Source organism: Branchiostoma floridae, chromosome 17, assembly GCF_000003815.2.
Source record: "Branchiostoma floridae strain S238N-H82 chromosome 17, Bfl_VNyyK, whole genome shotgun sequence".
In the NCBI taxonomy this organism is placed as follows: Eukaryota; Metazoa; Chordata; class Leptocardii; order Amphioxiformes; family Branchiostomatidae; genus Branchiostoma; species Branchiostoma floridae.
In genome coordinates, this window is record NC_049995.1 from 7,501,108 (window position 1) to 7,516,796 (window position 15,689).

The 15,689-nt window shown below is 37.8% G+C and overlaps 2 protein-coding genes and 1 long non-coding RNA gene across 4 annotated transcripts in view; 1 reads left to right on the forward strand and 2 right to left on the reverse strand.

Moving 5' to 3' along the window:
- The window catches only part of LOC118405122, a 4,551-nt gene extending 1,382 nt beyond the window's left edge, over positions 1 to 3,169 (reverse strand). The window contains exons 1-2 of one of the 2 annotated variants that reach the window (XR_004829844.1): positions 2,855 to 3,169; positions 2,107 to 2,309 (exon numbers count right to left, since the gene is read on the reverse strand). This is a non-coding gene — a long non-coding RNA (uncharacterized LOC118405122). Of the gene's footprint in view, positions 1 to 2,106; positions 2,313 to 2,854 lie in introns of both variants that reach the window. The other variant, XR_004829843.1, reaches the window with a different exon arrangement.
- LOC118405016 (phospholipase ABHD3-like) overlaps positions 1 to 7,944 on the reverse strand; it is a 20,628-nt gene extending 12,684 nt beyond the window's left edge. The window contains exon 1 of the mRNA XM_035804416.1: positions 7,727 to 7,944. Within this exon, the coding sequence (XP_035660309.1) occupies positions 7,727 to 7,852 (126 nt within the window). The 5' untranslated portion in view covers positions 7,853 to 7,944. The remainder of the gene's footprint in view (positions 1 to 7,726) is intronic.
- A 558-nt stretch (positions 7,945 to 8,502) lies between these two features.
- On the forward strand, positions 8,503 to 15,560 carry LOC118405119 (phospholipase ABHD3-like). The gene is made up of 10 exons (XM_035804525.1): positions 8,503 to 8,644; positions 9,790 to 9,962; positions 10,316 to 10,449; positions 10,955 to 11,061; positions 11,602 to 11,714; positions 12,353 to 12,526; positions 12,926 to 12,980; positions 13,351 to 13,516; positions 13,877 to 14,063; positions 15,184 to 15,560. The coding sequence occupies exons 1-10, from the start codon at positions 8,519 to 8,521 to the stop codon at positions 15,407 to 15,409; spliced, it is 1,461 nt and encodes a 486-aa protein (XP_035660418.1). The 5' UTR covers positions 8,503 to 8,518; the 3' UTR covers positions 15,410 to 15,560.
- Positions 15,561 to 15,689: the final 129 nt, after the last annotated feature.

Here is a 15,689-nt window from a genome sequence, read left to right on the forward strand (position 1 = left end):
CGTGTTGAGGCTTATCCGCAAAGAACACTTGGAGAAGCAAAATTTATTCTTGATTTCTACGGAAACCTAACTGTTCCATACAAAAGTGCTTCGTTAGGCTTTTAAAACATTGAAATGACTCTCAAGAATATTCCTGCATGTTTGAATGACCAGTTCCTCGGCCAGGCGTGACTTGTCAACCACCTGTCGCTTCATCTCATCTCCGCTCTTCGTCGTCCCTTTTTTCATGATCATCCTACTCCTGGTTTCAACCCATCCTATAGCCCTGACCTCACGTCTGCCAATCTGACAAGAAAAAAATAAAAGAATCACACAAGACATATTCTCCAAACATTCCATTCACGTGATTGCGCGATTTTGTGTAACATACTATATTAGTTTCCCTGTACAGGGTATTGCACGCGAATGATACTAATGTATTACGAATTACGTTACCTCGTGAGGCTAACTTCAACACTTAGAGTTGGATTCAACTATCTTAAGTTAGCTAGTTCTGCATCAAAGTATTAATTTTATGTTGTTTGGAAGTGACGACGAACATTTTTCAGAGGCGGCGGCAGTGAATTTCTTACTTTTAAGGTTTGGGCGAAATATTATTGGCCGAATTTTCAGCATGTGCAGCATGGAAGGCGTGACAAGTGGGACTGAGGGTATTCTCCCCGGGAACAGTTTGAACTATTGACCCCTTGAAACGCTATTTCCTGCATTGTGGTGAGAAAATTTGGCTAGCAGACAAAGCTACGCATAATAACATGAGTGAAGAAATACACATGTGCACAGGCGTTATAGTAATACGTTTTTGAGGGTATTCTAGTGCGTTGACATGTGATATGACAGGGCAGCGTAACTGTAAATACTAACAAATTTCACGTAACTCTACTGTACAGTGTGGCATGCAAGTTGATTGTTTATAAACTACACTAGCTGACCTGAGCTGTTCACACGCCCTTAATGTCACTGTTATTAACCTTCCCTGTGATGTGAGAAACATAAACCCGATGCAGCTGTGCGGCTAACTGACAGGTGGGTGACGACTTAGTGACCCGTAGTAAGCTGCGACGTGATTCTCTGTAATTGAAACTACCAACTGCGCTCTTCTGACAACTCAAACATGTTAAGGGACAGTTCGTTATATTATTTACATTACATTTTCTTTGCTATGAGAGGGAAACGATTGTGGTCACACACTAACCCTTTACATACACGTATCAGAACACTTGCGATAATTAGACCTGACCAGAACGTCAAATTAACGCGTTAACGGTGAATCACGGTGAGTCACGGACATGTTCGATCAGAACTCTTGGTGTACTGGAAACGTTTAAACATTTTTTGTGTACATTATCATTTTTAACGAGCCAGTCTTTTAACTTGCATCTGCTACCTTTTTATCTACTGGTTAAAACCCCGATGATCCGTTAATGAATGAATCTTACATACTTAGAAATTACTAGCTGTATAAAACTAGTATAGGCCTTTCCTTTTCGGCGGTTGTCATACAAGCACACCAGGTACCTTCAATGGTCAGAAAATGAACACTTTCCTTGCCGCGTGTAATTTTCACCACGTTTGAAGTCATTTGAACAAGTATTTATTGCATGCAATTCTGAGTATATTTGTCTAGAACCCTAGGCCCAACCATATTTTGATCGCAGCTACCGATAGTGCACAGATGGAATGTGACTGCCGATGCTAACTCGTGCAAGTGTGTCTGATGTTTGAAAAAGACGTAATTTGAGAAAGTAAATCGTTGTTTTGAATAGCAAAATTACGGGTAAATAGTGACGCTACCAACAAAGTTATATATATATATATATGCCCTGTGACCCCATTGTGTTTTATTGTTTTTAAAAAGTTGGCAAAGAATGTCAGACCTGCCTTTATAGGGATTTTCGACGAATGGAATTATGACGTTCACCATGTGGAGCGGACAAAATGTGGCAATAAAAGCGGTACCTAAAATACAACGAGAAAAACTTTAAAATTTACCGAAGCGTCTGCCTCAGGGTTTCTACGATTGTTCACTACGTGGGGCGTGCAGAATATGGTATTGGAAGCAGGTCTTAAAATTTGCATTAAGCTAACAATGATACGGGTGAAACCCACCTTCATGCTTTCCTTGGGGTGGCGTCAGCTCTGGAGTTGGAGAATTGTGTAGAGGCTGTTGGAACTATGGCTTCCTGGCTACGTCGGCGACCGCTTCCTCGGACTTGCCTTGTCGACCACCGGTAGCTTAATCTGATCTCCGCTCCTCGTCGTCCCATCATCCTGCAGCTGGTTTTAACCCACCTGCAGCCCCAACCTCGTGTCTGCTGAGTTGACATGTACAAAAAAAAGGAATTGCACCAAACTTGAAAGCGTGAACATATTCTCGAAACATAGAAAAACACCATAGTTCTAACACAATCTGATCTGTATATCACACAACCCCATGCAAACTCGACGTGAAACATCTGGAATGTGGATATGGTTACACTGCGTCCCAGATTGCGGACAACGTCCCAGATTACGGACAAGAAACAATAGCCCCTTCAGATTAGTGCTTGATGGCCGGGGTGCGTGAGAGATGTCGAACCCACAAATTTAAAAAAAATTAAACAGCCCAAAAGAAGAGAAATTACGAATGTTGCATCGGCATGATGGCCACCATAATGAAAACGTACCTATTAACGTTGATCATACCCATACATACCTTAAGTTTTTTTTTACAAGGGAATTGGAGTTTGCTCGTTTTTTGTTCTTGTTATCATTTGTAACGTACTTTTCGTTCCCCCCAAACTGTCCGACTGGGTCCTTTTATGGACATATGCCGCCGGCGTTAGTCGAATACAGTCACATTAAAAAAAACACCTACCTCGTTTTCTGCCCAAATTTTTAGAAGTACTGTCCTTGCCTATTTACTTCCGGCACAAAACATATTGTGGTGATCCGACGGGCGGCAACACGTCTCTAGACTCTATGAAAAAGTCTAGGAGCTACAGCGGACTCCTCAGCGGTACAATTCCCAAAATAAAAGTGGAAGAACTGGTAGCCTGGATGCTACCCTGATTGGTAGCCTGGTAGCCTGGATGCTACCCTGATCTCTATAAATTTCATCGCGCGGAGACTCTAACTCAGGGGGTTCCCAGGTCTGTTGTAGAGTTTTCGTCGGGCAGGTCGCCCCCTGGAACCGAGGTCTGTGGTCTGTGTTATTCTGTAACTGTTTGAGTCCCGCCTACACACAGAAATTTGGCTAGTATATGCAAATGTCTCGGCCATGATTCGGTAAAAACGATGTAAATACAATAAATATTAATGACTATGCAAAATTTTATTTGTCAAGGCGGAAAACTACAGTGACCGGTTGAATGACACCGTATTACGTGCCTAAGATGTTATTGCAAGATTACTTCGCCTGAACGCAGTCCTCTTTCTCATATGTTGAATAGACCAATCACCATTTATCAAAAGGTACGATTGAAAAAAACAATAAAAATATTTTTAAAAATAAGTCGAAAGTTTTTTATAGTAAAATAATTTCAAAGAATAAGTCGAAACCAAGTAAAAAGATTTTAAAACATAAGTCGAAACCAAGTAAAAAGAATTTAAAAGAATAAGTCGTAACCAAGTAAAAAGATTTTAAAAAAATAAGTCGAAAGATTTTTATAGTAAAAAGATTTTTAAAAATAAGTCGAAACCAATTAAAAATATTTTAGAAAATTAGTCGAAACCAAGTAAAAAGATTTTTAAAAATAAGTCGAAAGTTAGTAAAAAGATTTTAGCAAATAAGTCGAAACCAAGTAAAAAGATTTTTAAAAATAAGTCAAAAGTTTTTATAGTAAAAAGATTTAAAAAAATAAGTCGAAAGTTTTTTTATAGTAAAAATATTTTTGAAAATAAGTGGAAACCAAGTAAAAATATTTTTAAAAATAAGTCGAAACCAAGTAAAAACATTTTTAAAAATAAGTCGAAATCAAGTAAAAACATTTTTAAAAATAAGTCGAATTTCTTTTATAGTAAAATGATTTTAGAAAATAAGTCGAAACCAAGTAAAAAGATTTTTAAAAATGAGTCGAAACCAAGTAAAAAGATTTTTAAAATAAATCGGAACCAAGTAAAAAGATTTTTAAAAATAAGTCGAAACCAAGTAAAAAGATTTTAAAAAATATGTCGAAACCAATTAAAAATATTTTAGAAAATTAGTCGAAACCAAGTAAAAAGATTTTAAAAAATAAGTCGAAAGTTTTTTTATAATAAAAAGATTTTAAAAAATAAGTCGAAAGTTAGTAAAAAGATTTTAGAAAATAAGTCGAAACCAAGTAAAAAGATTTTTAAAAATAAGTCGAAACCAAGTAAAAAGATTTTAAAAAATATGTCGAAACCAATTAAAAATATTTTAGAAAATTAGTCGAAACCAAGTAAAAAGATTTTAAAAAATAAGTCGAAAGTTTTTTTTATAGTGAAAAGATTTTAAAAAATAAGTCGAAACCAAGTAAAAAGATTTTTAAAAATAAGTCGAAACCAAGTAAAAAGATTTTAAAAAATATGTCGAAACCAATTAAAAATATTTTAGAAAATTAGTCGAAACCAAGTAAAAAGATTTTAAAAAATAAGTCGAAAGTTTTTTTTATAGTGAAAAGATTTTAAAAAATAAGTCGAAACCAAGTAAAAAGATTTTTAAAAATAAGTCGAAACCGAGTAAAAAGATTTAAAAAAATAAGTCGAAACCAAGTAAAAATATTTTAGAAAATTAGTCGAAACCAAGTAAAAAGATTTTGAAAAATAAGTCGAAAGTTAGTAAAAAGATTTTAGATAATGAGTCGAAACCAAGTAAAAAGATTTTTTAAAAATAAGTCAAAAGTTTTTATAGTAAAAAGATTTTAAAAAATAAGTCGAAAGTTTTTTTATAGTAAAAAGATTTTTAAAAATAAGTCGAAACCAATTAGTAAGTAAAAAGATTTTTAAAAATAAGTCGAAACCAAGTAAAAACATTTTTAGAAATAAGTCGAAACCAAGTAAAAACATTTTTAAAAATAAGTCGAATTTTTTTATAGTAAAAAGATTTTAGAAAATAAGTCGAAACCAAGTAAAAAGATTTTTAAAAAATAAGTAGAAAACATCCTGCATGAGTAACTTTGATATAAAACAGCACCCCCTTATCTTGTTCCCCTGTTTTGGATAACACAGATACATGTATATGTATACAAATTTTAAATCAAGCTGACTTCTGCTGACAAGTGGGAGGAGATGATTTTTTCTCGATCACGATCACTAACAGTTACTTGCCCTAATCCACACCGTGAGAAAGCCACCAGGTGCAATCCGAAGAAACAGTTGATTGACATTTGAATGACAGGTCGTGACTTACTCGATATTGCCCGGATTAAGCTTAAGGTGCCCCCAGAGAGACCCGGCGCGGGTCTGGGGGCACGTAGGGGTTACTATCTTTTCAACCCTGTAACGTAGGCATTTTTCATCCTACTACAACGAAACTTGGACACAACTTACAGAAGTATATGTACATAACAGCCATCAAGTTATATTTAAGGAAATAGATCTAGTCAAAGGTTTGAATGAAATTACGGCCATCACCAACAGTTACTTGCCCTTTAGAAAAACGTTTTGAAATTGCATGATGCATATAAATGGAAAGATGTCATTCGAAACAAAGGAAGGTAAGAAGACTTTCGTTGGCTTTTCGTTGTCTTTGGGCTTGCTGGTATACTTAGGACTTTTGAAACAGCTCATATCACAACATCACAGGAAATGTCAAATAATCAATAAGCTAATACATATATAAGATGTGATCTTAACCGCATGGAAATTGTCCGTTTGTCACATGGACTTTCTATATTTGTCAACCTTCACAGATATAGTCTGTTTGTATACAAACTTTGTAACATGGATATTCTACATTTGTGAAACCTCGCTGAACTTGTCTGTTTCTGACATGGTTTTTCTGACAAAGTGACATTTGTCAACCCTCACTAAAGTTGTCCGTGTTTGTGACGTCGTGGAACTTTCTTTCCTCTGCCTCCTTGTTTCAATTGTGAAAAAAAGCGACCACAAAATCAACTGACTAAACCCTGATTCAACATTTTCTAAGTTTGTCGAGATATTTACAAAAACGGACTTGTCATGCAATACGTGTTTTCCACGTATGTTTTATACATGTTATGTAGTTGTGGCTGATAGATTTAGTATAGCATGCGCCAGTCCCCACCACAGCCTAAGGAATGTTTGTAGAATATGTCCAAGCTTTCGAGGTTGGTGTATTTTTTTTTTTTGACATTTTTTTGTCAACTTGGCAGAAACGAGGTCAGGGCAGTAGGACGCTGTCAGGAGCGGGATGATCATGAAGAAGGGACGAAGAGGAGCGGATATATGAGATGAAGCGATAGGTAAATGCTCTTTACCTGTCCTTTTTGGACGGGTTGTTAAAGGGTCTTATCATAATGATATTCAAGAAAATTATTGCAACTAAGGCTTGCAGTAAAAAAACAATTTCATCATCACGGACGCTTCTAGTTGAATCAAATGTCAAAGTTTGCGCTACCAAAGAATTATTTCTGTACGAAGCAGAAACACTGTCACAACGATCGTACAGATACTTTGAAAATGGAATATATCTTGTCGTATGCAGTGTCTGGAAAAAGTGTTTGGGTTGTCTCCAGAGGATTGCGCCCCTGATTTAGGACTTTGTGTGTAACATTAGAAGGTACGGGTATATCCTATTTTAAAACAGATATAATTCCAAAAAAACATGTATTATTGTATTTCTTTTCATTCTTATTACCTGTTTGAAAAAGCAGGTCTTGATTCTGGTAGGGATGTTTGTGATTCCGAACCGTTTGCGATCACGTTTGCTATGGGGATAGATATTGTGAGTCATTGTGCTACAGCGCGCATTAGAAGTTTGCAGCAGTTTTGTGGTTTGTTTAAAAAAAATATTTACACCCCTTTTTGACAGGAGTAGAGTGGTCCTAGTTTATCTGGTAATTCTAGAGCAAACCAGCTGGGCAATAAATACCCCTGTCAAGCTGGTCAATTAGGCACCACTGTGTGCAGGGGTGAATCACTATGTACACATCAGGGATATGAAGCCAGTGGCTGCACAGATCCACAACTAGGAGAAAGAGGAACTGTGACCATACCTGTCACCTCTGTATGGAATGAACCAATACACTAGTATACACATTGGGGATATGTGCCAGGTGCAGGTGTAACAATAGGAAATAAAAATGCAATGGTGAGGTTACAAGAAGGTGTAGTTTTGGATCTCACTGTTTACCATAGGTAGATATATAAGAACAATGATGGAATAATTTTGCCAAACGTCAAACCCTAACAACCTAACATGATAGTGCAAGAGTCTTTTCTTTGGAAGGTCTTTAGAAGTGTTTTTGAACGTCGATTTTAATTTTTATGTTAATTCCCTAACATGAGTTACTCACGCGCAAACCTGTTCTCGTATTTGCTGGAACAGCTAATATTACACTCTAGTTTTTTTACAGTTTTGAATTACGTACTTTGATCATTACTTCGTTTAAAAAATTATTATTTTATGAGTTGCAGCTCGTGAAATAAGAGACCAATATAACGTTATAAGTCAGATCGTCTCTCTACGGTAGCTTATGCATGCGAATTTTTGATGGCATGTTGTAAAATAAGGGGGAGGGCGATAGACTTTAGTTCACAGTTTGTAAAATAGAAAGGAAATTCCCGAAGAAACTAATGTAAAACGAACCTTGGCAACATATTTGAGGTAATAGGTTGCTACAGTTGCAGTTACACCGATGAGAAGAGTAGCTACTGGCCATTCTGCCCGCCGTTTCATAAGCAGTGTCCACATGTCATACAAACTTTCCGCCATCTTGAAGTGACCGCGACTAAAGGTCAACGACCTGTAGGTCAGATCAGGTACTGTAAAAGATTAAAGGTTCGCGCGTTGTCTCGGTTATTTAAATCACTACGCGGTGGGAAAACGGGATGTTCGCGGTGGTTTTTAGATCACGATGAAGAAAAATCATATTTTTCAATTGGTTTATCTATTTATTTGTCTACTATAACAGTTTACTCTGTTATCGGCCAGAGTTGTACATACAGCATATCTTCTCAATGGCCGTGGTGGATATGGCTACGATATCAGAAGTTGAACATTTGCGCAGTTGCGACGCATAGTGTACAGTAGTGTACTGTAGTGGTTGAGAATTCATCGAGTGGTTGAGAATTCATGAACACCATTGGTGTTGCAATTTTTAGACCACATAAAAATCTGACTATGACATGACAGTTGAAAGATTTTTTTTTTTCATTTATTACTGTGAATTAACGTATCCTAACGTTACATGCATTCCTAAGCAGTAGATATGACGTTTATAAGGCATATAAGGTTAGCTTTTACGGGGACAATTCCACGATTCCCAAAGTTAATACTCGTGGTACGGCTGTATAAGTTGGACAACTTTTGATGAAGAAACAGCGAAGTGATCCGAAGAATCAGGTACACTGATGAACTTTGACCCAGAATCACTCCAAGATGGCGGAAATTTCGGACCAACTTTCGACATCCGTAGAGAAAATGTGGATTTCTAAGTCGTCGTTGGCGATTTTCGTGGGTGTATCAGTCGCAACAATAACCTACTACCTATCTCATGTTGTCAAAGTAAGTTTGACGATTCTTCATGTCGTTGTTTTCTAAATTACTAGCATCAATTTTGGTGTTCAGTTCGCCCCCCTTCCCTCCTTAAACTTGCAGACGACAAAAGATAACTGAAATCGGCCATCAAAGGAAGGGAAACGTTTTGCCATCTGGAAAAAAAAAGAGTAAAATACGTCTAACAGTTATAGGCCTTCGTATGAATATTTAGTTTTAAATTAAGGGATGAGGAAAAGTGAGAGAGCATTTTGTAAGTATTGTTTGTAAAAGTCTCATAATTTCAGCTGCTGATTTGCATATGTGCCTTGCTTGTAATGAACCTACATAGAATATATAGATATTTCTCATTCTTTGTTGAGCTCATTTATCCTTCATGTAAAAAATTCCCAACAACTTTTCCTAACAATTTCAAGTAGTGTGTGACAGGAGGGTGACACCACGGGCAGTGAAGCCTAGTCTAGGAATCACCAGGTAACCTCTGCCCTCTATTACCATTCAGTCTATTTTTTAAATGACAAGTACAAAATGAAGCTAGCCACATACCACAATATACTATTTTTCCCTGCCAGCAGTCGACCGCACAAATAACAACCCAGAACTGTGTACCTCTGACCTAGCAGGCGGCTATCGAACACTGCCTGCTAATTTCTTCAGTTACAAACTTTCACCAGTCTAACATCTCTTGTTCATGGCATTGACAACAACTGAGGTCTTCAATTAGCCACACCCCTTGGCAGGGACTTTCCCTCTTCTGGAAAACACACCTCGACTTGTATTAAGCTACCTACCTACCTAGTCCCTTGACCTCCAGGTCGTTGGGGGGACAAGGTAGCCATGAAGATAGAGAGTTGCCTCCAGGTTCGTCTCTCCCTAGCCAGGGTTAACCTCTGTATCAAACATGATCTGAAAAAAGAACAGTGTTAAAGGCCTTCACCTTTGTCCCTGTGTATACACAGTTCAAATTGTGAACTGTCTTATTGTATTTTTGTACATGACAGAAGCCGTTGCTGATAACAGGCAGTAAGAGTTGTGCAGACTTCCTCCAGCACCACTGTCCTGTCCTGGTACAGGAGTACTACCCTACTGTCTGGTGCTTCACATCGCGGGCACACACCATCCTGTGTTCAGTATTGTATTTGTTCCCATTACAGAAGCCAGTGCTGATAACAGGCAGTAAGAGTTGTGCAGACTTCCTCCAGCACCACTGTCCTGTCCTGGTACAGGAGTACTACCCTACTGTCTGGTGCTTCACATCGCGGGCACACACCATCCTGTGTTCAGTACTGAGTGACCTGACAAGATGGAAACTGCCACCATACAGAAGGCAAGATCTTCTAATGATATGATGCAAAAAATGTTGAAAATGAGAATGAATGAAGAAGAATATTTGGAGAAACTGTACACTGCATGCTGATAACAAAGCAATTTAAGTACCCATATCTCAACATTATTTCCCTTACCAATAGATTTTCAGTATGCTCAAAACTATGTGAATATGATGTGATGTTATGTTCTCTTATATTTACATTGTGCCAAACTGAAATTCATGTTTCACGCTGGAGGTATTTGAAATAACACAACTATTTCTTGGTGCCCTTCTCAATTTTGAATCCTCAATGATTGTATTTTCAACATATCATGTGGCATGCATGTAAAAGTAACCACGTTTAATTCCAGGGAGGTTCTAGATATGCCTGATGGAGGGGAGCTCCACCTGGACTGGCTGGAACACCATGGCAACAGTCACTATAACAACAGTCACCATGACAACAGGACACACCCCATCATAGTCATCCTCCCTGGGATGTCAGGTTTGGACTGTTCCATTTCAAATTCAGTAGGGGGAGCAGACTAGAAATCTTTGCATTTAACTTCACATCAAAATTCATTTACTCTTATTTTATACTTGTATAAGTGTATTGTATACTTTAGTCTAGTATAAGTGCATTGTGGATTTTTCATGGCTTGGGCTTTTAGGATTTAAGCACACTGGATCACCCATAGTGTGTAATAGGTTCTTTTTACTTAAGGGCAGATTTGATGTTAAAAGCTCTCTCATAGTCATACGCAGGGTTAATTCAAAATCATTTAAAATGATGAATGCAATCTCTTAAAACAAGGAGTACCTATGTTAGAACCTCCTCACTTACAATATGTCCTGGATGCAAGGCTTGCCCACAGCCATGGATTCACAGATTTTAATCCCTATGGCAAAGCAGCAGGATTGCTTATCCACTTACACTAAGGCAGAGATAACAGTGATGTATTCTGAGGTTGAGTTCATATTTTGTGTCTTTTGTTTCCTTTGTCCACCAGGGAACAGCCGTTCACATTATGTTATCAACCTAGCCAGAGGAGCGAGTAAGAAGGGATACAGGAGTGTTGTGTACAACCATAGAGGAAGCAATGGAGTCAAACTGAAGGTATGATGTAGGGTCAGAAATTTTTGTTATAGGATAATAACATTGTTATGTTAGCATGGTTTTAAAATCTGTATATTTCATTATGTCATTTGTACTACATGTACGTACTGTTTGTCTTGAATTATAATGAGTAACTTTACAATTTTAAATTTGCAAGGACCAATCCCATAGCCCCAGTCACCTCTTTCAAATGTAAAGTATGAAGCAAAATAAAACATACAAAATGTAAAATTTGACTGACAATCACATACTGCTAGCCACTGCCACTCTTATCGGCTGCTAACATTTGTCTGTTTTTTCAAGAGTGTGTACAATCATGTACCTTGTTGCACCATTAATCTTTGGGGGAGAACAGGGTTAACATATCTTGCAACAATGTCATTTATTCACAATCATATAAAGTATTTATGTGAGCCCTTGACTGGTCCTACTTTGCATTGCAGCTAGGTGTCGCTACTGCAGCATTTAACAAATGTGGCCACAAACAATAAGTATAATTGTCACAGTTACGGAAGGGATAACTTATGTCTCTGTCCACAGAATAACAAGTACTACTGTGCAGCTGACACTTCTGATCTACAGCATGTAGTCACTCACATCAGGAAACTCTACCCAGACGCACCGCTCATGGCTGCTGGGGTTTCACTTGGAGGGTAAGGTTTGAGATGTTAAAATCGTCAACTATTCCAAAGACGTTGACTATTCTAAATAGTTTGAAATAAAGTTATTACTTTATGTTAAGTTACATAATTATTTCTGCTTGTCTGTGCATGTGTGTGTGTGTGTGTCTAAGTCTGTGTCTTTCTGCACTGCAGTTTCTTTATGTTCTGCTTCTAATTCTTTCTTTATGCTAGCTGCAGTTTCTGTATAGTCTGCCAGAGGGGGTTAAGTCAAATGTCCCCGCCATACGAGCGATCGCTGTTGTTGTTTATATCCGGGGTATTCGGTAGTTTGTGCCTAGTACCGGGACGTCAGTAGATTGGATTGAAATTTGATATTTAAATTCGCAGATCAAATTACCGGTTAATATGTAAATCAATCGTTTGCCAAACACCTGCTTTTTGCCTACCACTGCGTCACCGTGACATCATCGCGATCGCTTGTATTGCCTTTGATTGTTCGTTATGACTTACATTATATCATTCTAAGATTTGTTCACTACATTTTTGTGTCTAGTATTCACTATTACGGTGATAGAAAGCTGGGTGTTAAACTGAAAGTAATAAAGTAAATCTAATTAGATATGCTGTAGAGAGTGACTTCTGTTTTGCCTGTCATTGTGTACTTCCAGAATGATCACCTTCAACTATCTGGCCAAGTTTGGGAAAGACTGTGGTCTGGTAGCAGCCATGGTTATGTCCATGCCTTGGAACACCTTTAAGACGACAGAGTCTCTTGAAGAACCTCTGAACCGACTGCTGTTTAACAAGTATCTGACATTTGGGCTGACACAATATGTAAGACAGTAAGTATGATACATTACCGCTGTGAAAGACATACATGTATTGTTTTTATTTTAGTTATTGTCTATAACATTGATGTATTGAAAATTTTTGGGCCCCCTTGCAGCTTTTTAAGGTACTGCTGCATTACAGTCTGACACATCACCTGAGGACCCCTTGCTTGGTAGTAGGATGGTATAGTCCATCAGGGAGTCTGATGCCACTGAATGTTCTGTCATAGCCAATCCCTGAAAACCCTATGACAACAATGTCAAGTAGAACTAGGGATTATTAAAATACTTTCTTTTGCAATTAAAATGGTATGTCCTGTTTCCTTTTTCACATTAAGTATATAGATAACAATGTGCACACTCAGGCAATATTTTGATTGTTGCTTCAGAAGTTTGTTTGTTTGTTTGCAGAAACAGGGAAGTCTTTGACAAGGACAGCCGGGTGGATGTTGACCATGCCCTCAAGGTCAGAAATGTTAATTAATCAATTGACATGACAAATAACTTATGAACTTTTGAAGCAAAGAGATAAGAAGGTGTGACGAGGAAAGAAGTGTGTGCTAAAGATTGAAATCACAAAGGATGAAAGGCTCAATTCCATATCAAAAATATTCCGGGCATAGGACAATGATAAACAAACTCTTAGTAAAATCATGAAAAATTTCCCAATCCTGAAATGACATCCCTCTTCCTTTTGCCGGAAGTGATGATCAAAGCTTGAATGTTCGTAAATTTTTAAAGGTATGTCCTTGGAATGATATGATATAATGGTATTATATGAAATGCAATATATTAACTACTATGTGTTTTATCTCTTTTTTTTTTCATGCAAACAGTCGTCAACCATAGCAGAGTATGACAAGCGTTTCACCATCAAAGTGTTTGGTTTTGAGTCTGTGGATCAGTTTTACACACTGGCAAGTGCCTGCTACAAAGTCAGCAAAGTCCAAACCCCCTTGTTGAGCCTAAACGCAGCAGATGACGTCTTTGCTCCCTTGAGCTGTGAGTACCAGTACTCTGTCAAAAAAGATTTTCATCTTTTTATTCATTTGGTAACAGTAGTAACTATTTTGTACATGAATATGTGAGGGATGCCCATATTTACACAGGATCAAATGCTAAGAACAAGCAGAATGAAAACAATACCTCCATTTTCATAGAGGCAACAATGGGTTGCATTCTAAACCTACCTAAATCTACCATTTTGCGTATTTTACAATATGGTAAATGATTACAACTACTCGTCGTTGAAAGTTAAATATCCAGGTAATAAGATACACCAAATAGCAATTACTCATTTTTAACTGGATATGATTTTCGTCACAACTCTATGATCATCACAACTATGCATCATCTTTACAGCTATTCCAACTAAAGAGATAGAAAAGAACCCAAATATTGCCCTGGTGGTGACGTCGCACGGGGGCCACATCGGCTTTGGTGATTGGCTGTTCCCTTCCCGCGAGAGTTTCATGGATAAACTGTACCAGCAATACGTGGATGCTGTCTTCAAGTACAGACAGGAGGAACATGTAGGCACACAGAAGAAGTAAGGATGTTGTTTATCTCATCTATCATGTTCTTCTTGCTCTACATCTACTTGAGAGCTTTGGTGAAGGTCTCTCTTGTTCTATAACAGCTGTAATTCAAATACAATTCAACCTGTACAACTGGATAGATAACGGAGATTTACTTCCGGACGTTTTGAGTGATATCCATCACTCTTCTGAATTGTATTGAGAGACTGAATTGTGAATTTTTGAAATTTTATGAATCACCAGATAGAGACCAGAGTACATTGGATAGGGCCAATCTACAATGTAAAAATATTTTTATGATTGAGAGAAATCCTGGCATATTACTGCCAAAACTGTCATTCAGAAAGGTGCATTAATGGTTTTGTACACTGTCTTGTTACTAATCAGATAACCTACTTTCTTGGAGTGATATTATAGCATAGCCTGGTGTGCTACCTCTCTACTACTGTAACATCTGATTGTACATGGGTGGTGACTATTAGTAAACTAATTATAATGCCCAATCTATAGACTTCTGTAGTCTCAGCGGAATATTGAGTCTTCTCTACTTTACTAACTACAGACCCTAAGGATTCAAGTTTTCTATTAATGTATAAAATTACATTTTAAAACTTCACAGAAATAAAGCTGAGCTATGAATATAAGAATCTTTGTTGTTTCTTCTTATATTCCATTCCTTCCATTGGTGGCAAATTCCTGCCTGTTCTTCCTTTTTTAGTAAGTAGCCATCCTCCTATGCCAAACCTTGCCCTATGCAATATACCTTGACGCTCTGCATGTGTTTAACTAGGCTGAGGTTTCCACTTTTAAGTGTGTGGCCTTTAACCAGCCAATCAGAGAACTGGCTTTAACTAAAGAAATTTTTAGGTGATTCTCTGAATGGCTGGTTAGAGACCACACCCACAAAATAGAAAACCTTAGCCCGTTTTGGCATAGTTTAGCAAAGCCTTCCCAAAGTACATTGTATAAATCATAGGTGAGGCTCATATCAATACAAAATGTAATATATCACCAAATGTTATACTGGTAATGCTTGTAGTAGCAGAAGTCAGCTGGATTTTTGTTTTGATTTTACATTCACATAGTACATATTAATAACTTTGAAAATCCCCAACGCAATTTTGTTTGCAGGAGAGAATGGGAGAACAGAGAAGAGTCCTGGGTAACAAAAGTAGACCCTGACACTAAAAGAAATCTGGAAAAGGAGAGAATGGTTGGAAAACGGGTATCAAAAAGTCCAGGCGGTAAATGGCCATGTCCTGTGTGTGCTCGTGTTTGTGGTTCCAGGATCGGACTTTACAGTCATCAGAGAATCCATGAAAACGAGAAAAGGAAAGTGCTCTCAATCCAGTTTTAGCTCACTGAAGAGCTAGTTTTTCACTGGTCGTCGTAGAGAGGACAAATGCTATGTAGTGTTTACAGGTCCATTGTATCGGGGGAATTCCTCTAGTTCTTTATACTCACACAAGCACAATGACCATGGCTTAACGTCCTGTCCTAATACCCCCCTCACATTAGGCGCGATTCGATCGAACGACCAGACTGCGAGCTCTAAATTACGAGGAGGCATGACCCTGATGCCAAGGGGGAACTCTGCCATATCTTCCTCGCCATCACTCTCATGCCACCTCGTGAAC

What these genes read in the sequence shown, in the direction of transcription:
- LOC118405119 (XM_035804525.1), top strand. Translation starts at nt 8,519, where the DNA reads ATGGCGGAAATTTCGGACCAACTTTCGACATCCGTAGAGAAAATGTGG. An exon ending in AAACTGCCACCATACAGAAG is followed by an intron (nt 9,963 to 10,315) that starts GCAAGATCTTCT and finishes GTTTAATTCCAG; the next exon opens with GGAGGTTCTAGATATGCCTG. An exon ending in CATCCTCCCTGGGATGTCAG is followed by an intron (nt 10,450 to 10,954) that starts GTTTGGACTGTT and finishes TTTGTCCACCAG; the next exon opens with GGAACAGCCGTTCACATTAT.